At 36.6% G+C, this 23531-nt stretch overlaps 1 protein-coding gene across 1 annotated transcript in view; it reads left to right on the top strand.

Annotated features, from left to right (window-relative positions):
* The window catches only part of LOC142158710 (cadherin-9-like), a 188200-nt gene that overhangs the window by 105884 nt on the left and 58785 nt on the right, over window positions 1-23531 (top strand). The window contains exons 6-7 of the mRNA XM_075212932.1: window positions 12889-13076; window positions 21282-21535. Coding sequence (XP_075069033.1) covers window positions 12889-13076; window positions 21282-21535 — 442 coding nt within the window. The remainder of the gene's footprint in view (window positions 1-12888; window positions 13077-21281; window positions 21536-23531) is intronic.

Here is a 23531-nt window from a genome sequence, read left to right as displayed (position 1 = left end):
CATTGCAGTTAACTATTGTTTTCAAAGCTAGGCATGTCCCTGGGTTGTTAGCACTTTTGCTGGGGACATTTTTTTTTGTAGAGGGCTATTAAGAGTGGTCCAGCTCACAGCACAAGAGGAATTAGCTGGTTAGGTTTTTGAGGACTCTGTTGGACCTCTTTATTAAGTAGCACAAAAATACATGGATGAAAAAGGACCTGTTCCAATTATGTGGATTTTAAGAAAATGCTGTTAAAATTTATGAATCTTTTCTTCACAAAATTGAATAGAGCAGACGAGTTTAATCAACCTCCCGAGAAGAAAACGGAGGTTAGGTTGTTGGTTTTCATGTACAATACAATAGTTACATTACAGAAATCAGACAAATTCCACAGGTCTGCAAAAAAAAATTTTGGACAGCTGTTTTGGTTTAGTTGACTGATTCTTACGTTTTTTGTTGCGCTGAATCCAAAAATGACAGCCGGTTTGTCCTGGGACGTCAGGTTTTCGAACAAATAGGTGGTCATCGTTTAAAAAAATCTCTTAACGCAAATATTTTATTTACATGAAAAATATTAACTCATTTGCACAGGTGACGACAAAATTAACACCACACTCAAGTAAATTCCTTGTGAAATCGTCTTTTTTTTTTTTAAACTCTAAACTTGTTTTTGAGCTATTCCTCTTGTAGGTGGCTTCCGGAAGATCCCTGTACAACATCCAGCAGTAGTCAGCCATCATCGTAACACTCCATTTCCCTTGATACCTTCTTTCCATTTCTTTTATATCTTGATGGAAAGGTTCTCCCTGCTCTTCACTCACTGCTCCCACATTTTCAGGAAAATAATCCAGGTGTGATTTGAGAAAATGGACTTTTAAACTCATGGAGCAACCAAGCTTGTGGAACGCTTTCAACATTGTGTCCACCATTTCCTTGTAATTTTGGGTCCTTTTCGTTTCCCAAAAAGTTTTTTATGACCACAGTAAAGGCAACCCATGCTTCTTTTTCAGTTGGAGTCATTGAACTGATGAAGTGTTTGTCAGATATGAGTTTTCTAATATACGGGCCAAGAAAAACCCCCTCTTTCAGTTCTGCCTCCGTTAAACCTAGAAACTTGGATCCCAAGTACTGAAGCATTCGCTATCTTTGGGAAGTGCCTTAACAAATTGCTTCATTAATCCTATTTTTATATGGAGTGGTGGTAATAAAACCTTCTCAGGGGGTACCAATGTATCTCTGAGAACATTCTTTTCACCAAAAACTAGACTTCTTGGTAGCCAATTTTTTTGCTTCCAGTGATTTTGTCGGTCTCTACTGTCCCATAAACATAGAAAACAAGGGTATTTGGTGTACCCAGTCTGTAGTCCCAGTAGCATACACAATACTTTTAAATCCCCACATACCAACCAGTTTTGGTTTTCATAACCCACTTTCTTGAGTACCAATTCCAAGTTCTCATGAACTCTCCACATATGAAACAGAAACTGTCAGGCAAATTGACACACTTTCTTGGAGGCATTGCACTAATTTTGAACCACACAGACAATAGCAGGATGACGACTGAAATGAAATACAAGATTGTGGAGGAATCAGAGAACAAGTTAATGCATGAAAGAACATGTCCGGGCAGGCCCTGGCAAGCACACTCAACAATGAAGTGATCAACATCAGGACCAATAAACATGTATTTTCATGTTTTTGGGAGCACTGGCAGTGAAAATAAATTTGTTTTTCCATGTTCAGTTTTTTTCCCCAAGTATGATGAATTTGAAATTTAGCGATTTCGAGCTACCTGTTTGACCAAGGCACATTTCGATTGTGAAAAAACCTGACGTCCCAAGAAAAAATGGTGGTCATTTTCGAATTCAGTGCACCAAAAAACATAAGAATCAGATAAAATTATGAAAATAGTTTTTTGGTTGCAGACCTGTGTAATAGAAATTCCTCCCTTTTTAGAAGTGGATGATTTAATAGGCTAATTCATTAATAGAGGTAATAGCACACTTTTTGGGAAATCTAAAGCCTAAAGTTGAGTTTGGCACCTATTTTTTAGCTACAACTGGAGGGTTAAGTTCCTTCTAGGCCAATGGTTAATAGATGACTTGGTGATCGACCAAGTGGCTTCTACCAATGCGGTAAGAGCAGATGCATTACCTTTAAGTTTGCAGACCACAAATGTACAGAATTTTCCTCTTTTATTTCTGGTGAAAAGTTGCCTATTGATAAGATTTTGCATTGTCAGTTTACTTTCGTGGTTTATCTGATTAATTGCCAATGCAGCATACTATACATCGGGCACACAATTAGATTGCTTGGTGTACACTTTACAGAGCACCAACACAATATCCTTAAAAATCTTAAAACTCATAGTTTATCTAAGCAAATTAATTTAAGTAGAGGAAGTCCTCAAAATCAGAGCAATAGAACAAATAAATATTACCAAAAGAGGTGGGGATAGGTTCAATCTCCTTTGTAGGAGTGAAGCTTGTTGGACCTTTAGGCTAAAAACTTTGGCACCTTTAGGCCTTAATGATACCATGGAATTGAACAAAATCTAATCTCCCTATCTATTGAAGGAGGACATTAATGAAGATTTATTGGTTAGGGTTGTTTAGAGCTATTATCTTGCATAAGTTACGTGAACCTATTTATTGTTGGTAATTAATACATTAATGGAATTTGTTTTGTGACCAGTATTGTAGCTGGTCCCATGACAGTATTAGCTCTGGTCTCATTGCTGTTCATTAGGCTACATTATTTATATTTACATGTATCTATTTTTTTGTACATGTGTTTGGGAAGTAGTCATATATTTCGTCACAGTCTTTTAGGAAGACATTAATTAGTGTTATTCTATTAGGGGGATAATTTGTTTTGATATTCTGTTTTTTTTGTAATTTATAATTGTATTATTGATATATTATCATAATAATCTTATATTTATAATATATTAATTGTAGGTAGTACATTGGAGTATGTCATTATAAAATGATTGGTATATAATGAATTTATTATTATTGATTAAGACTATGAGCTATATATGTTTATGCTGACATGTATTGTTTATTTTATTTCTATATTGTTTGCTGTTTTTAGTGCTGGTTATCGGCAGGGTAAACCGTTCTATGTATTTATGTATATACAGTTTGTCTATATACACTATTTTTTAGACATATTAGTTTTATACACACACACATATATATATATATATATATATATATATATATATATATATATATATATAGTGAAAGAAAAAAAGGGCGCTTCTTTAAATTAATGAAATGTGTACAAGTGTATAAAATCATTTGAAACGGCAGCCAAGGACAAATAGGACCAATGTGCAAGTGAAAATGAAAGAAAAATATTGTCCGGCGCTCAGAAACAAACAGAATTTAAAAATCACTGTGTCAGCATAAACATAAAGGAGAATTTTGTGCACAATATAGCTGTATTGGGGTTAAGCTCACCTGCCGGACATCAAGGCATCTCCTGTAGGTGAGTCCCTAAACTAGTGATACAAATTTACATTCAGGGTGTTCCATTTAAAACCTTCCCTTGAACCTCCATCTAATAAAGCCTGCAGCACCTTTGTAGGGAGTGGTCAACTCCCAAAAAACTAGAAAATAGTGAAAGAAAAAAAAGGGCGCTTCTTTAAAGTAATGAAATGTGCAACATTTTTTTTTTATTTGCACTTGCACATTGGTCCTATTTGTCCTTGGCTGCCGTTTCAAATGATTTTATACACTTGTACACATTTCATTAACTTAAAGAAGCGCCCTTTTTTTTCTTTCACTATTTTCTAGTTTTTTGGGAGTTGACCACTCCCTACAAAGGTGCTGCAGGCTTTATAAGATGGAGGTTCAGGGGAAGGTTTTAAATGGAACACCCTGAATGTAAATTTGTATCACTAGCTTAGGGACTCACCTACAGGAGATGCCTTGACGTCCGGCAGGTGAGCTTAACCCCAATATAGCTATATTGTGCACAAAATTCTCCTTTATGTTTATGCTGACGCAGTGATTTTTAAATTCTGTTTGTTTCTGAGCGCCGGACAACATTTTTCTTTTATATATATATATATATATATATATATATATATATATATATATAGTGGTTGTGATAACATGGCCTGATGTTGTGCATTATGGCTTTTTTATATCTTTGTGTATGTACATTATTGCAATGCATGGATCCATGAGGATTTTGCTAATACCGAGGATGAACTAGCATTTAAATATATGGTATTGATTAACAGGCAACAGAGCTCTAGAGTGCATTTAAGTTAAGGGTTTGTTATACGGTTGTTGTAAAAAAGAGTTTTCTCTGATGGCGATCACATTTTTACTTGCTGAACTACCATTTCATGTGTTGATGCTGGTTACTATAAGAACAGATTGCCCAGCTTTATTCATAGCACCACCTAAATCGACATGAACAATCTGGATCATTTTGGGATTGGCCGGCTGGGATCATATGATCGTTGGCTCAACGTATAAACAGCATCTATGGTAAGTGGAGCTCTAATTCCTCTGATAAAACCAGCTCATAGGATGAAGAATCGCATCAGAATAATGCAGTTTGCTATTTGAGGACTTTTGTTTGCTACTGGAGTGTCAATTTTCTTATCCCCCGGGGTTTGGACTATATTATATGGATTGAAGTCACCGCTGATGTTGTGGATCCATTGTGGGACATTTCCTTCTTATCTCTCTGGACATTACAGCTGGTTTCAGGATAGATAAATATTTTGCATTGATTTTCTACTTTAAAGAACTGTTTGCTGTGGCACTTTATTATAAGATAATGAGTTGTTTAACAAATCTGCAGAATTTATGCTTGAATCGGCAATGGAGAGTCTGGAAAACTAATATTTTCTGTGGATTAGCTGACCTAAGCTTACTCCTGAAGTTGGAGGGTTATTAATATTTCTTCTTACTCCAAGAGTCTGCCCACCAATCGATTTTATATGATTAATTATTCCTTTCTTTGGACAGCTATATATATTTGAATATATTGAATATATTGAATATATATTCATTGTTGCTAGTTCCACTTACATATATAGTGACCATTATTGTATTTATTGTTTTTAATTGTTTTTATTTAATTTTTTGTCTGGGAATAGCGCTCTTTAATTCTTTTGTTTTCTATATTAAGTGACTGTCCCTGGATGAAGCCAAGTTTGGATGCCCCAAGACACTGGTGGTTTATTTCGGTGGCAATGGCCTGGGTAAATTGAAGGGTTTGGAGCCCATCAAGCATGTTATGTCTGATTTTGGGATGATACTGTCTCGCTATCTTAGGATCCATATACTTTAGTTGGATGTTATCCCCAGGACGATGTGGAGAGGCATTGTTAACCTGGTTCACCTCAATAAGGCTAGTTCAAGGATCAACATGGACGTTGGCAAGTTTCTGATAAAAAAGGAGTTTGGTGGTAGCCCATCCAGATATTAGTTTAATTTTCGTTACTTTTATAAGTCAGATGGTGTGCACCTTTCAAATGAGGGTGTAGTTTGTTTTGTAAAGCAGCTTTACTGGTTTCTTGTTGGGCTTTGAGAGGTCATTGTGGATGTTTTTTTTTTATTTGGAACCTAGCTTGCATGGAAAAGCATGCCAATCAGCAGCCATAATGACACATTGGCGGTGCGGCATTCTCTCTTAATAGGGAGGTTCATTTAGTAGCACTCCCGCTAGAGAGTTATGGTAGAGAGCCTTTTCAGGTGGGTCCCAGCTATTGAGCCAAAACAAGATAGAGTGGAGCTCCACTGTCTAGAAGGGAATAAATACATTTGGGCTGCCATAATTCTGACTTTTGGAGTGACTGATAGCTGATTGGTTGTGCATTTTAGCTGCCACCACTTTAATTTATTTTCAATAAAATTGCGACCTTTCATTCATCAAACACGTGTCAAGTTTTTTTATTTATTAAGATATTTCTTGGTAAGGGAGGTAAAATCTATAAAAGGTGTAAATCAAATGCTAGGCTACTTATAATATAAGACAATAGGATGGGCTTCCAGCAGGCAGAGAGAGGATCCCATAAGTGAAAATAATTATTTAAAAATGTTTATGGAAGAGGAAGAGAAGAAAGATCGTGCTTCAGATAAAGTAGCTTTCTGCACTTAAACTGCTTATACTCCTAATCAATATGTACTGTTGATCTGCTTGTAATGAAAATAATTAGATCCAAATCCACTTTAAATTATGACATTCCTATTGTAGCCACAAGTAGTTGTGATAATTGTAGTATTGCAGGAACATGCACTGTAAATTTCACTAAAATATTGCAGTAGTGATTACCACTTACACAGGGGAATTTTTCACATTTGTGGATAAATAAATTTGCATCAATTTGGTAAGTGATATTTCCAGTCAAAGCCTATTGATGAAACACTGACATATGCATTGGACTCTCACTGGCATTGGACTATCACTGACTTCTCTCAACAGTGGGCCCCATATCAGCCGCATCCCCATCACCTATGGCAGCTACATCTTTCACTTATACTACATTCTCCTTCAGTAAATGTAAAATCAGTGTTTGAAGTGGCAACAAGCCGGAAGCAAAATAACAAAATTATGAAGACCAATATAACTGTGAAAGGACTGATGTGACTATAGTTAGTAATAGTTCTCCTACTATAATTAAACGACAAACAGGGTGGACTAAAATTTCATTAGGTATTTGCTTCAGTCTTTCAAGAACATCACAAATGCCTGCTATGTGGGAAATTAAAGGCCTTAATTTCTTGGCTTAGATAATTACATTTCCATTATATCAAACTTTGTGACTAATTTGCAAATTGCCAATCACTAATACATACTCGACAACTCACATTGTTCCACAATACGACATACATAGAAAACAAAGTGACATGTATCAGCTACAACAGCAGTGGTGTCACACCTGTTGCTCATCTAAGAATAATATCCACTCTTTGGTCCTCTTCCCGGTAATAATGATGTAACAGAGTGAGCACAGTACACTCACAGAGCCTATGTAGCAGATTAGTCCAAAACATCATACTTGTGCTGTGATCTAAAACTTCACACAAAAGTAATATTATACCCCCACTTTTAGAGTCAAGGGCCACTTATCAGGGCCCTCAATAATCTTATGTTAAACTCTACTAAATTACAGAAAACAGTCTTGTGCAATCATTGCTTGCAGACCAAGTAAGAACTTTCTAATGCACAGTTACAGAAGCGACCAACCCCGGCACCTAGTGAAAGTGCGGGGACGGCGTCTGATAGCAAGTTTTCAATCTATGAGAAAATTGGAGTTGGATACATGAGGTTAAGTCTAAGTATTGCATTTCAGTCCAGCCAGATTGCAAAGTAATAAGTAATTAGTATGCTATATGATCAAATCTCTCAGCAATATTGGTCAGGGGATCAGAGGGATGTTGTCTTGTGTGTGTATTGTGTAAAGGGTTGTAATAGGGTAATCTAGTGAGATTAAGGGGGTGGTTGATGAATATAATTGACTTGCCTGAAGAGGCGAGTTTCTAACAGAAAGTGTGAAGGTTTGTAGACATGAGGAAAGTCTTATTGAGCAAGGGATGGAATTTCATAGAGTGGGTGCAGCTCGAAAAAATTCCTGTAAATAAGAATGGGAGCATGCAATGAGAGTGGTTGAGAGACACAGATCTTGTGTAAAATGTAGTTGTCGGGTTGGGAGATATTTTGAGACAAGTGAGGAGATGTATGTAGGTGCAGTTTTTTTAATAGCCTTGTATGTTAGTAGAAGTATTTTATATTGCATTCTGTAAAAAAAGGCAACCAATGTAGAGACTTACAGAGTGGCTCAGCAGTGGAAGAATGATTTGCAAGGAAAATCAATCTAGCCGTTGCATGCAAAATCGATTGTAGGGGTCAGAGTTTGTTTTGGGGAAGACTAGTAAAGAGGCAATTGCCATAGTAAATGTGGGAGATGATGAGTGCATGAATTACAGTTTTTGCAGTGTCTTATGTGAGTTATGTGCATATTCTGGAAATGTTTTTTAGGTACATCTAATGTGATTTTGATATAGATTGAATGTGGGGCGCAAAGGATAGTACTGAATCAAGGATCACACCTAGACAGTGAGCTTGCAGGGTGGAATATAAGATCATGTTGTCAGAAATGTCAGGTAGGTAACTTTCTGTTGGTGGGTGGGGATATAAATAACTATGTTTTTGAAAGCTTGAGTTTGAGTTGGTGAGAGGACATCTAAGATGAAATGGCAGAAAGACAGTCCATAAGGTGGAACACACAGATGGTGAGAGATCAGGAGAGGAAAGATAAATTTGGGTCATCCGCATAGAGATGATACTGAAATCCAAAGGAGCTTTTTAGTTTTCCAAGAAAAGTGGTATAAATAGAGCACAGCAGAGGAACTAATACTGTGCTTTGTGGTACTCCAACTGATTAAGCATGTGGAGCAGAAGTGGACCCAGAGAAACTAACACTAAAATTAGAAAGGTAGGATGAGAACTAGGGGCCTGATTCATTAAGGATCTTAAATGAAGAGGTATCTTATTTCAGTCTCCTGGAGAAAACCATGTTACAATGCAAGGGGTGCAAACTAGATTTCTGTTTTGCACATAAGTTAAATACTGACTGCTTTTTCATGTAGCACACAAATATTAACTTTAAATTTCAGTGTACAAATAAGCTATCAAGTATTTGTGTGCTACATTGTAACATGGTTTTGTCCAGGAGACTGAAATAAGATACCTCTTCATTTAAGATCCTTAATGAATCAGGCCCTAGGATAGGACTGTGTCTTCAAGACTTGGGTATTGTAGCATTTGCATAAGTAGACAGTGGTCAACAGTGTTGAATGCAGCAGAAAGATCCAGGAGAAATAGAAGAGAGCAATGGCCTTTAGTTTTAGCAGCGATGAAATCATTGAGAACCTTACTCAACGCAGTCTCTGTGGGGTGTTCAGAGAGAAAGCCTGACAGAAGATGATCTAATACAAGTTAATGTTATATTCCTGTTATATTCCTGTTATATTCCGAACAGACATCCACTGATTTAACAAACAATACACATAATTTGGTAATGCAGATCAAGTTATTTACGTGACAGTGAGTGAGAATAATGGCAGTATCCAATGGGAAGAAGGCCTGGGCTCAAGAAAACAGGGCTGGGGAAGCAGGCCTAGAGTTACAGAGGGTGATGGAATAGTAGAAGGAGAACATGAGGAAAGAAGGCCCTGCTCATGAAAACTTACATCCTAAAGGGAATACACAAATAAGGCGGCACTGACTGTGGGAGTTGAGGTGATAGCCAAGGCAAATAGATTTAGATAAGGACTGATAGACTTTAATAAATTAATGAGTTTTAGGAGCACACTTGAAGCCTTGTTGAGTAGTGGTTTACCTGAGAGGGCACGGGAGTTCATTCCACAGGTGGGGAGCAGTCCATACGCAGTCCTCAAGGTGGGAATGGGAGGAGGTATTCGGTGTGTTGGTGAGGTGCCCATCGTTGACAAAGTGACGTGGGTGGCAAGAAATGTGAGTAGAGATGAGGTTGGAGATGTGAGGGGACTGAATCATTGAGAGCTTTGTAAGAAAGGATGAGAAGTTTTAATTTAATTCTGTTTTCCACACAGCCAATGAAGCAATTGATAGAGAGGGACAGCAGAGATAGAGTGGTGGAGAGAAAAATAAGGTAGGAAGGAGTATTGAGGATAGACTTAAAAAGGGGAAGGCGGGATTTGATTAGACTAGGAAGTAAAGGGTTACAATAATCAAGACAAAAGATTACAAAGGAGTGAATTAAAGTTTTGGTGGCTTCCATGTTGAGAAATGACTGGTGGATGCAAGATTTAGAAAGGGACTGAATGTAAAGTTTGAAGGAGAGGAATGAGAGGATGACTCCTTGGCAGCGGACTTGAGGGACGGAGAAAGGGTAGTGTTATATTGAAACGGATAGGGGGGGAGATGAGGGTGCCCTCAAAAGGGACAAGATAATTATTTCAATCTTTAAAATATTGAGTTAAAAAGAAGAAGATAGGTCAGGTGAGGACAAATAGATTTGGGTGACATCAACATACAGGTGGTACCAGAGGCCAAATGAGATGATGAGGTCATCAAGGGAGGAGGTGTAGAGGTAGAAGAGCAGGAAGTCAAGAACAGATCCTTGGGGAATTACAACAGGTAAGGGAAAAGGAGGAGGTGGGTTTAGGAGTAGAAACTGAAAAGAAAATGTTTGTGAGGAAAGAGAAAAATCAGTAGAGGACATTGTTACAGAGGCATACAGAATGGAGAATTTGCAAAAGGAGGAAGTGGTCAGCAATGTAGAAAGCAGCAGAAAGACCAAGAAGGATAAGAAGGAAAAATATCCCTTAGGTATAATCTAGAGGAGATCATTAGTGTCCTTAGTGAAGGTAGGTTTGCTGGGGTGGAGGGAGCAAAAATTAAAAAAGGCAGTGAGATGAAAGAAAGAGGTCAAACAGTTGTAGACCCATTCAAGAAGCTTTAAGGCAAAAGTAAGAAGGAAGAGCGGGTGTTAATTAGAGAGAGATGCAGGGTCATGGGATATTTTTAAGTATGGGAGAAATGAGAGCATAATGAAGGAGAAGAGGAAGGTACCAGGTGAGAGGAATAGGTTAAGGAGGTGGACAATATGGGAGCTAGCCTTCAGAGAGATGGAGTGGAGGAGGTGACATAGAATGGGATTAAGGGGGCAAGTGAGGAGAGTGAGGAGGATAGAAGGGTGTGGATTTCATCTGCAGATGCCAGAGTGCAAGAAGAGATGGTGGGGGGCCAGTGAGAAGCAGGGGGGAAAGGATTACATATAGTGATTTTAAAGTCCCCTAAGATAAGGGAAGGAAGGTCAGAGGAGTGAAAGTGAGGGTGCCAAGTGGTGAAGTGACAAGGGATGGAAAGGAAGGACCAAAAAATGGTAAAGAACGACCACACAGAAATAGCCTGGGCGGATGAAGCTGATGGTGTTTACCTAAAAGTAGAACAAAGAGAGGGAGGGGGATAATCCAGAATGAGCAGAGGGGGGAAAGAGGGATTCCAATGTCACCACTTTGCTAGCCCTCAGGTCTGGGTGTGTGGGAGAAGGACAAACCCCCAAAATAGAGAGCAACAGGAGAGGTGATGTCATCAGGGGATAATCAGCTTTTAGTGATGGCAAACAGGTTGAAGGAGCTACAGATTAAAATATCATGGATGGAGGCCAGTTTGTTACATAATGTCATGGCATTCCAGAGAGCAGGATAGAGGGAGAGAAATAAGAGGAAAAATATGGTTAAAAATGCTGAGGTTACTGGATTGGAACAAGTGTGGGCAGGGTTTTGAATGAGTATGGTTATGGGAAGATAAGGCAGTAATTGGACAAGAAACAGAAGTAGGAAGGGGCTCCACAGCAGGTAAAGAAAGAGAGGAAGGGGAACTGTGTGTGGATGAGAAGTGGAGATGGTGCTGGTCTAGGGGATCAAAGATGGGGAGACAAGAGGGGACGTAATAAGTAGAGAGAATTGATTTATTGCAGGTATGTTGGGACTACCATGAACATTTTCCTCACAGTGGGTCATCTCATTAGTATGTGAATCATATTCTCAGGACTCACGAATTGGCAAGTATATCTGTGTTTACAGCTACAGATTTTTAAGTCAGGGCAAATGCGATTTAACACATAGACACTTTTGTATTAAACTCCACAAGTTACAAACAGTGTCCACTGTAAATCCCTCTGCTTTCTGTATGTTATGTCTTTTCCTGTCACTTTTTTTTTTTTTTAACTCAAAATTTTTATTGCAAATCAAAAAGAAAAACAAGAACATGCGTGACATAAACAGAAAACGAGAAGCTTGAGCAAAACATTCAAGATACATGTATCCAGCAATGCCACCTTCATAACAGAGATATGTATTGCAATATAACAAGTTAGTAATGGGTAAGGGAGGGGAAGGTAAGGCAGTGGGCTTTAGAGGAGTATGGGGTAGGGAAGGGGGAAAAGTACAAGGTCGTCAGATGAAATAGACTAAGAGAAGGTGCTTTCTCTCAAGAGAGAGCGCTCCCTGGACTGTGAGGTGGCCTTTTTAGAAAAGCGATAGGCTCAAATTAATGTGGGGTTATGCAAGAAGGAGATTAATCAGAGGGAGACAGACTCTAGGCATAGAGCCAGGGGGCCCAAACCTGGTGGAATTTGTCTTCTTTGTCCCATAGTAAGGAGGTGATCTTTTCCATGTTGGCTATAAACCATATATATGATCTTAAAGAAGAGATGCGAGGAGGCTCCACCCGCTTCCAAGATTTAGCTATCAGGCATTTGGCGGCCGCAAACACGTGTGAGGCTAGCTTCGCAGAGTGGGTATCAAGGTCTTTCCTGTCACTTTTTAACATTTTGTACCTGCTGCACCCTCCATTTCTTTAACTTTGCATTCTGCAATCATTAGTGAGATAGTATTTTCCAACTCTGCAAAGAGCTAAGAACCTAATTGCAACATGCATGATTCAAGACTGAATTTATATTATTGGATGCAATACGTACCCCCATTCTGTAGATACACCTCTTTTATACAGAAAATTCTCTACCTATAGTGATGCTGTAAAAGGGCATAATAATGTATCCCCACCCTCAGGTAAAATCACATCAGTTGATTTTTTTTTATTTCTTCAGTTAATTTTTCCTTAACAATGAAAGATTTTGTGTTTGCTTTGCCATATACACTGTGCAGAAAAAGAGCATTTTGGCCTCTACTGCCCATGGGCACAGGTTATAGCTGAAAAAGTCTGATTAACACTTTTGTGAGTAAAACAAGGGTTGTCTTTGGACTATATTATTTTGTTTGTTGATGGTCAGTGACACTTGGGGACCTAACTGTAATCTTAAATTCTGACTTATAGTTTAATAAGTACCCAGATGATTAGCTAATGTTTGTTGTTCCATTTTATTACAGGTATCTACCAGTTTGTCTCTTTAGAGTCTGCATACATAGGCACAGCAATTGGCAGAATAAAAGCCGATGATGCAGATGTGGGAAAAAATGCAGAGATTAAATACAATATTATTGATGGAGATGCCAAAGACTTATTTGAGATAATCACAGACCAGAATACACAAGATGGAATCATTATGGTTAAGAAGGTAATTACAGAATTAATTTTGTTTTCACATTTGTTAATCATTTTAAACTATTCAAAGTACCCCTTATAGTACATATCAGTTATTTACAAAATGTTAGAAACAACCCTCAGGTGCCCACACTGTATGTAGAGTAAGCAAGGCATAGTAGGTGGCATTATGGATGTGGTAAGTAAGGATTATGAACCAAATAATGGGAGAGTGGTATTGAATATAACTTGGCTTGCCTAAGCAACCCAGCAGCTGACGATACAGCCGATGATTGTGGAAGTGTGTGTCTGCACTTGCCACCATCACAGTATTTGAATAGAAGCTTTACCTAATTGATTTTGAACAGCATAGTTCAAAAATCACCCATCATAATCATTATCATCAACAATTATTTATATAGTGCCAGGAAACTCCATAGCACTTTACAATTGGGGACAAACATAGTAATAAACTATACTGGGTGAAACAGACAAAGAGGTAACAGGACCCTGCTTGCAAACTTACAATCTGTAGGTCAATAGAGGTCAGATGCATGAGGTTAAATCTGCATATTGCATATTGGTCCAGACAGATTACAAAGGTAAAAAGTGATTTGTATGCAATGTGATCCAGTCACACAGCAATGTTGTTCTGGGGTCACAGGGTTGTTGTCTTGTGTGAATTGTGTAAAGGCTGGTAATAGGGTAATCTAATAAGGTTAAAAGGGCAGTTGAGGAATATTATAAGCTTGCCTGAAGAAGTGGGTTTTCAAAGAACGCCTGAAGGTTTGTAGACCACAGGAAAGTTTTATTGAGCAAGTGAGGGAATTCCACAGAGTTGATGTAGCTCAAAAAGAGTCCTGTAAACAGGAATGGAACAATTTAATGGGAATGGATGAGAGACACAGATCTTGTGCAGAACTAAGTTGTTGAGTGAGGATATATTTTGAGAAAGGTGAGGAGATGTATGTTGCTGCAGTTTTGCTGATGGCCTTGTATGTTAGTAGAAGAATTTTATATTGGTTTTTCTAAAAAACAGGCAACAAATATAGAGACTGACAGAGTGGCTCATTAGCAGAAGAACAATTTGCAAGAAAACTCAGTCTGGCCGCTGCGTGTAAAATGGATTGTAGATGTGATAGTCTGTTTTGGGGAAGATCAGTAAGGAGGGAATTGCAATAGTCAATGCAGGAGATGGTGAGTGCATGAATTAAAGTTTTTGGAGTGCCTTGTGTGAGGTATGTGCGTATTCTGGAAAGTTTTTTAGGTATATGTAACATGATTTAGGGAAAAATTGGATGTGGGGAGCAAGGGATATTTCTGAATCAAGTATCACACCTAGACAGTGAGCTTGCATGGTGGAATTTAAGATTATGTTGTCAACAGAAATAGAAATGTCAGGTAGGTTACTTCTGCTCGTTGGGGGGAATGTTATTAACTTTGTCTTTCAGAGATTGAGTTTGTGTTGTTGAGAGGACATCCAAGGGAGGGCCAGCAAATTTTATCCCGGGGGTAAAGACTCGACTCAGCAGCCAATTACGAATATTTTAAAGGAAAACATTTCAGATGGCCCAGTGACCCAGCCCAAGGTAGCTCAGTAAATGACCGGCCTGGGGGGCATATGCCCTCCCTGCCCCCCAGCCGAGCTTGCCTCTTAGGACATCCAAGATGAAATCACAGAAAGACAGTAATGCAGTACAGCACCGATGGCGAGAGATCATATACATAAACAACAATGCAGGCCAATGGGGATGTGACCCGTTACGGAGCACTCCTAGGGGTATTTTTACTAAATTGCAGGTTTGAAAAAGTGGAGATATTGCCTATAGCAACCAATCAGATTCTAGTTATCATTTATTTAGTACATTCTACAAAATGATAGCTAGAATATGATTAGTTGCTATTGGCAACATCTTCACTTTTTAAAACCACAGTTTAGTAAATATACCCTGCAGTATTCAATGCAAAGCTCCAGGCCTGATTACATCATAAACTGTTTTGAAGGTCAATAATCAGTAGATTGTGCCTTTCTTTGTCAGCAGACTCACTAGGCCCTAGAGATCAGCATAGAAACAGGGGATTCAGGTTCATACACAAGTATCAGCTATGCATATGTATTATTTAGAATTACAAAATGGATTTTATGATATATTATTTGAGGAAATAATATACTTTGTTAATCAACATTAGTTTTGTACTCCAAACAAGCACATCCTTTTGAAAGTAGACATAGTGAGCTTGATCCATGTTTGGACGTAAGTCAGTTTGCGTGCTGTATCTTGCATGAAATAGCTTTGCGCATGCTCAGAAATGAATCTTCTGCCAATGAAAGCAATTGCATGCAATTCATGTATGAATGCAAATGACACTTTCAGCTGCCCATGACTTGAAGGGCAGGATGTAGGAAGTACAGGCAGATGAACATAGTCATTGTACATTAAGGGCATGGCGGCACAGATGCGGTCAATTCAAGCTCTGGGATTCTCTTAAGTTCACTTATTTCAGCTATATCTTTTGCTCCAGCTATAGGGCAGGTGTAGGTGCCGACGAATAGTGAATAATGATAACTGGCACAGCATTGGCTGTGGAAAAGTGACATATGTATGCCACTAGTTAGCACAGAACATGTGTAAGCAAGTAAGATAGGCCATAAAAAATGCAATGTACAGTAAACATTAAAAACATCTTATTTATGTATTTAATATAAAAAAATAAACTACCATATTTTTATAAAAGTTTATACTGTTTATTCATTTATTTTAGAATATACATTTTTTGTATGCATTTTCAAGTTATATAGCACATATTGTGCATATACTGCACTCTGCTCTGTCTGTTAACACATGGCAAGTAATGTTTAGACAGAGTGTACATACACCACCCAGATCCAAATTGAATGGCATCTTGAGATCTGCTTGGATTTGAAAGCAATCAGAACTGTGCTCAAGTTCCATGCTTTTTTTCTGATTTGAATTAAGCCCAGTATGTATTCATCAGTGAATACACTACCAAATTCATTATTTTAAAATTAATTCACAATCAATATGTCAATAAATATGTCAATAAATAAATGCAAATTCAGTTTTTATACACAGCAGTTATTCCAAATTTGTTTCTAAGGCTATAAAAATAATTACCTTAGAAACAATTGCTAAATGTAACCCTAGGTATTATTTAGATTAGGCAATGTTAATCATATCAAATTCTAAATAACCTTATTAAAATAACCTCCCCATCTTTGACCCCCTAGACCAGCACCATCTCCACTTCTCATCCACCCACAGTTCCCCTTCCTCTCTTTCCTTACCTACTGTAGAGCCCCTTCCTTTGCAATTGTGAAAGAGCCTACCAGCATTAACCATTTTATGTGATATGGGCCTGTTTTAAACCCACAGAGCAAAATTAAAAACAGTTTTACAATTCAACAGAACTTCCACAGCTCTTAATGTGTTTTAAGCCATAGTGGATTCAGCTATCACAGCAGCAGTAGGCTTAACCATAGCAGAATCTTTGGTGATTTGATCTGTTGTACCATGCTTTAGCTAATAACATAACTGATAGATTTAGACTGTCGCCGCTTCAACTAGGGCCTTCTAAAATGCAAGAGGGTTGCAGACATTGAGATGCCAAGATAGAACATGGAACCAAACTACAAAGTATGGTATTGACCATTGATCCAATTTAAACTGCTCTGATTACATGGTTTGAACATGGTTAAATTAAGTTCTATGTTTCAGGAAGACACACATTTTGCATGCAAGTCTAAATAGTTCCCCAAACCAACCACCTCTAATTCATGATCTTCATATTTTGATTTTGTACAAGTTGAGGGTGTAATGTTATGACACACAGTTGTAGTCAATTTATAATCCTTTATTTAAATTGGGTCTCATTTAGGGTTGGATGCATTTGCGTCCAATGTACATACATAAAATATGTGCTGCAAAAATGATGCATGTGTGCTTTTTTATTTTTAGCTGCTCATAATTTATGACAGAGATGCTCAAATTCAGTCCTCAAGAGCTACCAACAGTTCATATTTTCAAGATTCCTTTAATTATGCACAAGTGATTTAATCTATTTTCCTGGATCAATAATTTTCCCACCTTTTTCTATAGACTGAAATCCTGAAAACATGAGCTGTTGGTAGCTCTTGAGAACTGGGTTTGAGCACCTCTGTATTAAGATATGTGCAACTTTAAATTGTAAATGTAAACATGTCTGCATGAAGATCTTTTAAAGTGCATCAAGATATGCTGTAAGAATGTCATGATGCGGTGGCATACTCAAGATGCCAGTCATCATCTTCAACTATGTTTTGAGCCTAATTAATAAGACCCATAAGGTAAAAAATGTTTATTATTGAGACACTCAACAAAAAATATTTAAATCAAAAAGTTTTGCTTACATGCCATCCTTAGCTTAAATGGACAATTAAGTAATTTTATTTAAGCTATTGTTATTATCCTTTTTGACAAAGTACCAATATATTATGCAGAACAATCCAAAATGTACAGCTTTTAAGAAATGAGAAAAAAAGGTAGTGCATACTGCAATTACATGCAGCAAACAGATAAATACATAGAAACAGGGGCATAATGGAAAATTAAAGTAGCCTTGAAAAAAGTTCTAATAACCTCATATAGGAAGAGCCATAACAAATTTATGGGGCAAAAACACAATGTAGGAGAGATAACATCATTAACTCTAGCCACATTGGCGCTATGCGGGTCCAGTGTGCTGAAATGGCGATATAGAACCGGTACTGAAGTGGTACAAGTACCAACATCCCTTTGTAAAGGGAATCTTTCTACTGGAGGGGAATACCACCAGCAATAGCAGCATTCTCACCAGTGGTAACCCTTTGAAGTCAGAAAAAGCCCTATTGATTTATTAAAGGTCTTTTTGCCTTTTAATAATTTGACTCCTTAGTGCATGCAAAATCTGCAATAAGGAAACCTTGACCAACAGTGTATTAAAACTCCATTAGTACTTGCACCAATGTGGTTTTGAGCATGATTAATAAGACCCATGATGTAAAAAAAGTTTACAATTGAGAAACTCAACAAAAAATATTAAAATCAGAAAATTGTCCTTACCTGCCATCCTTAAGTTTAATTATAAGGTTGTGTTCTATTCATTCTAATCATTTCTGACAAGCTGACATGAGCACTAATTCTGCACACCACATCACCTTTAGCAGAAGAGGAGTAAGGAAAAGAATGTAGAGAGGAGAAGGGGAAGACGAGGAGGAGGGTTGGGGGGTTGTGGTGCAAGATGACAGTGGGTTATGGAGGTAGATGGAAGCAAAAAGAGGGAGAACAGATGGGATGGGGGTATAAAGAAGGGCATACACACAAACATTTAGAAAGAAATGGACAGTAACCCATAATGTAGGGGCAGAGATCTCAAACAATTGGGGGGCATGGGCTGAGAGAAAAACAAATACGTCAACAAAGGCAGTTTAAGATAAATTGATACACATACAAAATTGAAGACAGAGAGCCAGCATACAAAGGGAGGTGACAGAGATGTACAAATACAAAGACGAGACTGAGGCAAGCACACAAATGAGAAACAGAAGTGCCAACACAAAAATTATGTGACAGAGATGCACATACAAAGGAGACACACACAATATATGTGACATATTTCAAAGGAAAGTTACAATAATTTGCTCTATTAAAAGGAAATAGCTATTTTTGCTATCCAAAATGTAATTATCACAGGAAGGATGACTTGTCCTTAAATATACCAGCGAAGCTTTCACAAGATGTATATAACTGTATATGATTTATTCACTCTTCCATCAAATATATTTAAATAAATAATAGAAAAATATATAGCCCATAGCTGATAGCCTTATTGGTAAGTTGCGGTAGTTTCAAATAAAAATAAACAGTACTTATTATATAGTGGTGCACATCTAAACATATTTAATAAGCTGCATAGCGAAATATGTAATATAAATCTGAATCAATGAATGAATCAAAAGTTTTAAATAAGGTCATACTAAATGTTAGGGTATAGTTCAGTAGCTAGATTTAAATATACAAATTAGTGGGTTGCTACAATCTAAGTTAGTCAATCTATATTATTTAATAATGGATTAGACCACATGAACTAAATGATCAATAATTAACAATGAGCCACTATAGTATTATTAAACCACATTAGACCTGAGTATTAGGAAACATGATAGTGGATAGGTTAAAATGGATACTCTTTACAAATTATGACAAAATGTTACTACTTTAGTGTGCATTGGGGAAACAGAAAAGTTTTTCTTTATGTAAGTGAGAAATTAAAAGAGACAAATTATGTATGTATTTACTGTATTGATATGTGAGAATGGCTGACATAACAGCAAAAGAAGCAGCCTAAAATTTCTGAATTTATTTATATTTTATATATTTTAGAATTGTATCATATCAATGATTTAATGAAGCTGGAAATCTTTACATAGACTAATATGATAGCGGGAGGAATCAGCTTGGTCTTGCTGGTCAGAATCTCATGCTCAGTTCATTTATTGCTTGGTTGTATTGTACAGGAAAAATGTTGTACTGTGAAAAGTAAAAGAAACAACAAAAGAGATACTTGGTACATGATATTGTTCTATTTTTCTAATTATTAATAAATTTGTAAGTGTTGTGGTCAATATGAACATGTAATAGTAAGCTCACAGAGCTCATAACTAGAGAGGAAACAACATTTCCTTACATTATATTATCTGCGGTTATTAGACTTAGACTTATTTCTTTGGACATATTTTTCTCTGTATATGTATGGGTTAATGCATATCTCTGTAGTATCATGAAATCAAATATAATTAGTATGGATTAGATAAACAACACATCAGTCCTCAATAAGGAGAAGCAGTCAATTTACCAACTATCTTCACAAAGTATATAGGACTCAAATAATAATAATTGATCCAGCAAAGAGATTGAAAATATTATTCACACCCTTGGTTGGAATCTTTTTAATCACTTATTCTTCCATGATATTATTTTACTTTCTGTTGTCACTCGTTTTTAATATTATATTATGTGGAGATAGATTCATGAAATTTTAAATGGAATTAATAAAGATTTGTATTATATTAAAAATGTTCAGACATTCAACACTATGGGGCACATTTATCAATATTAACATAAAATGAAAAATAGTTTTCAATCCTTATCGCAATGATAAGGATTGAACTATTTCTCACATTTATGTACAACCCAGCACAGAAACAGCAGTTCCGAAAAACTGCTGTTTCTGTGATAAAAAAAATCATACTTACCCCCCTCTTCAGAACGCGGTGTCCCTGGATCTCCTCCTCGTCCTCTTCACTCTTCTTCTTTCAGCAACTGCGCATGTGCAGTTCGCGTACATTATCAAGACAAGTTCCCGAAAAAAAATATTTTTCGGAACTTGTTAGATTGCAAGAGGGAGCAGTCACCATACTATTGAATGGTGACTGCTCCCCAAAACAAAGCAGAATGCAAAGCAGCAGATATCCACGATATCTGCTGTGATGCACCTTTAATAAATATGCGGGGGACACATCGGGGCATTGATTGTAGGTTAAGTGCACGATGGTGCACCATCACAATTTGTTAAATATGCCCCTAAATGATAACTAATAATTATTTCTCTTCTTGGACTTAAATATAAATATGAACTTAAATAATTTTGAGATTATCTGTGTAGCTTCTCCATGTGATAAACTGATTTTAAGGAAAAAGTTATTAATGAAAATATATACAGGAAGGGATCTGCTAAGAATCTAGTGATAACCAGTGTGTTTGGCCTCTCCTTTATAATAGTTTAAATTAGGGAAGGATATATATTGCAATAACAAGTGTTCTACATGCATTGCAGAGGACATTGATCTTTATCACCTTCCCTAATAGAATATTACATTATCCCTTTAGCTATATGCATTGGTTCAATAATATTTTTATAGTGCTATTTTTATTTTTGGTATAGTGGACAACTTAACCTTTATCATTTGGCAAATATTTTGATTGCAATATATTGTAACTCTAAAACATGTTTTGCTTTAATAAAATTATTGTTTGAAAGTTAATTTTGTATAATCTAATTCTTACTGATTGATAAACTTATGTATATTACATATGTGACATACATTTGTTTTATTATCATCAGATTAATTTGATTTCTTTTATTTCAAAAGCTTAAGAACTTACATTTCATTAAAAAGTTATTTTGTAAAATGTTTCTACAGCTGCTGGACTTTGAAAGTCACGGAACACACACATTTGAGGTTGAAGCTGCTAATACATATGAAGATCCAAGATTTTCTCACCTTAGGTCTTTTAAGGATACTGCTATTGTGAAAGTTATCCTACAAGATGTTGATGAGGCTCCCATTTTTAACAGACCTTTTTATGTATTTGAAGTAAATGAAGATATCAATGAAGGAAGCATAATTGGTCAAGTAACTGCCCAGGATCCTGATTCAGTAAACAGTTCTGTAAAGTAAGTTATATGTTTTGCAGAAACAAAACAGATATGCCCTTGATATGAATAATACATGTCATCAACACTTTCCATATGACTATAATAAAATCAATTATTTTAATTAATCGCAATACACATTTAAGGTATTTTGTATGAAAATATCTAATGCACAAATAAAAGTGTAATACTGAAATACTTTTCTATTAAACATAATAAGATATGGTTATTTTAAATGTTAAATACATGTACACTGTGTAGAGCAAGGGGCATTTAAAATTTATCACCTTATCTACATCATTAAAGATTAGACAGGTTGGTCCTGTTGAGGCTGAACAATCTTAGCAGTGAAAACTCACAAGGAGAAAGTGGAAATAATGAATAGTATATATTGGTAGATAGCAAGTGATTGGATAAATCCAGCAATCATCCAGTCATGTGCCACTGGTACATAACATTTCCAATTTCTGTCATGATATTTCCAGATCTTCAGTATGTATTCTCAAGGGAGAATACTCAATTTAATTATGTACCAAATGAAAAATTATTCAAAAAAAGTCTTAGCAACTGACTAATGGTTTCCTGCAAAGTCCTGTTGTGAAAAGCAAACAAAAGATATGGCTAATCATTGTCAAAACCTAAATATTGCCTTCGTCACTTTCTTAAAGCATATCTTGATGTGGCCGAATACTTACACAGTATTTTAAGTTTCACATATCTTGTGATACATGCAACTCAAAATACAAGTTAGACCCCAATTTTGTGGCCATACTTTTATGTTTTGGGATGCTGTAAATTAGGCAATAGAGTCTGATAGAAACTCAGCTTGAATTGCTCTTTTTATTAGCTCTAAGACACCAGTAATAAAGAAAGATCTGAAAATTGTTTGAAAAGTTTATACAATTTTATTTTGACTTCCTCCTTTAAAGCAATCTTTTCTGTCATCTTTAACAAACAACTATATAAAAAGAGAACCCTTTCTTCAAATAATTTGCCAACTCCTTCAGGACAAAATCATTTATACCAGTACCTCATTCAGAGACATATTTTTAAAAGCTTTGTTCCAAAGAAAGACTAGTTCAGAAGAGTGTGAAATTGTTCTTTACCGATCACAAATTTAAAATGTAAACCCATCAATCATTAATTTAATTATTGTAAAAAAAATGAGTAAGGATTAACCTAGTTGTTAAAAGCATTCACTTTCACATTGCAATGCTTGCTGCAGACTTGGTTTTGAATCTCAGTTGTAGTTCCTTGTAACTTCTGTAAATGTCAGTAGAAGTCATTTAAAATCCTAAAAACAATGTATTACAGTACATCTTTTTATGTATAGCTGTGCTTTTTATAATGCACCATGCAGAAATAATTTCATGGTCCATTTGTGTAGGTGTGCTGTTTCTTACAGATTTTTAGAATTTTATCTGAATGCACATGGTTTTCAAAAGTGGAAATGACATCCACTTATCACACTTTAGCCCCCCCTCCCTATTAATTTGAATGTTCCCTTTATTTCTGTCAATATACTGCTTTATTCTCAAGTGCTGAATTTTTCTAATTTATTTATCATCATCATCATCATCATCATCATTTATTTATATAGCGCCAACATATTCCGTAGCGCTTTACAATTGGGGACAAACGTAATAAACTAATAAACAAACTGGGTAAAACAGACAAAGAGGTGAGAAGGCCCTGCTCGCAAGCTTACAATCTATGGGACAATGGGAGATTGACACATGAGGTTAAGTATACATTTTGCATCTTGGCCCAGCCAGACTGCAAAGGTAGGGTGACTCATAAGCTAAATGATCCTGTCACACAACAATGTTATTCCGGGGGTAGTTGTCTTGTGTGAAATTGTGTAACAGGCTAAAGGTAGTGAGGTTAAGATGGTGGTTGAGGAATATTATAAGCTTGTCTGAATAGGTAGGTTTTCAGAGAACGCTTGAAAGTTTGTAGAACAGAGGAGAGTCTTATTGTGCGAGGGAGAGAGTTCCATAGAGTGGGTGCAGCCCGA

Source organism: Mixophyes fleayi, chromosome 5, assembly GCF_038048845.1.
Source record: "Mixophyes fleayi isolate aMixFle1 chromosome 5, aMixFle1.hap1, whole genome shotgun sequence".
In the NCBI taxonomy this organism is placed as follows: domain Eukaryota; kingdom Metazoa; phylum Chordata; class Amphibia; order Anura; family Limnodynastidae; genus Mixophyes; species Mixophyes fleayi.
This window is presented reverse-complemented; position numbering and strand designations above follow the sequence as displayed.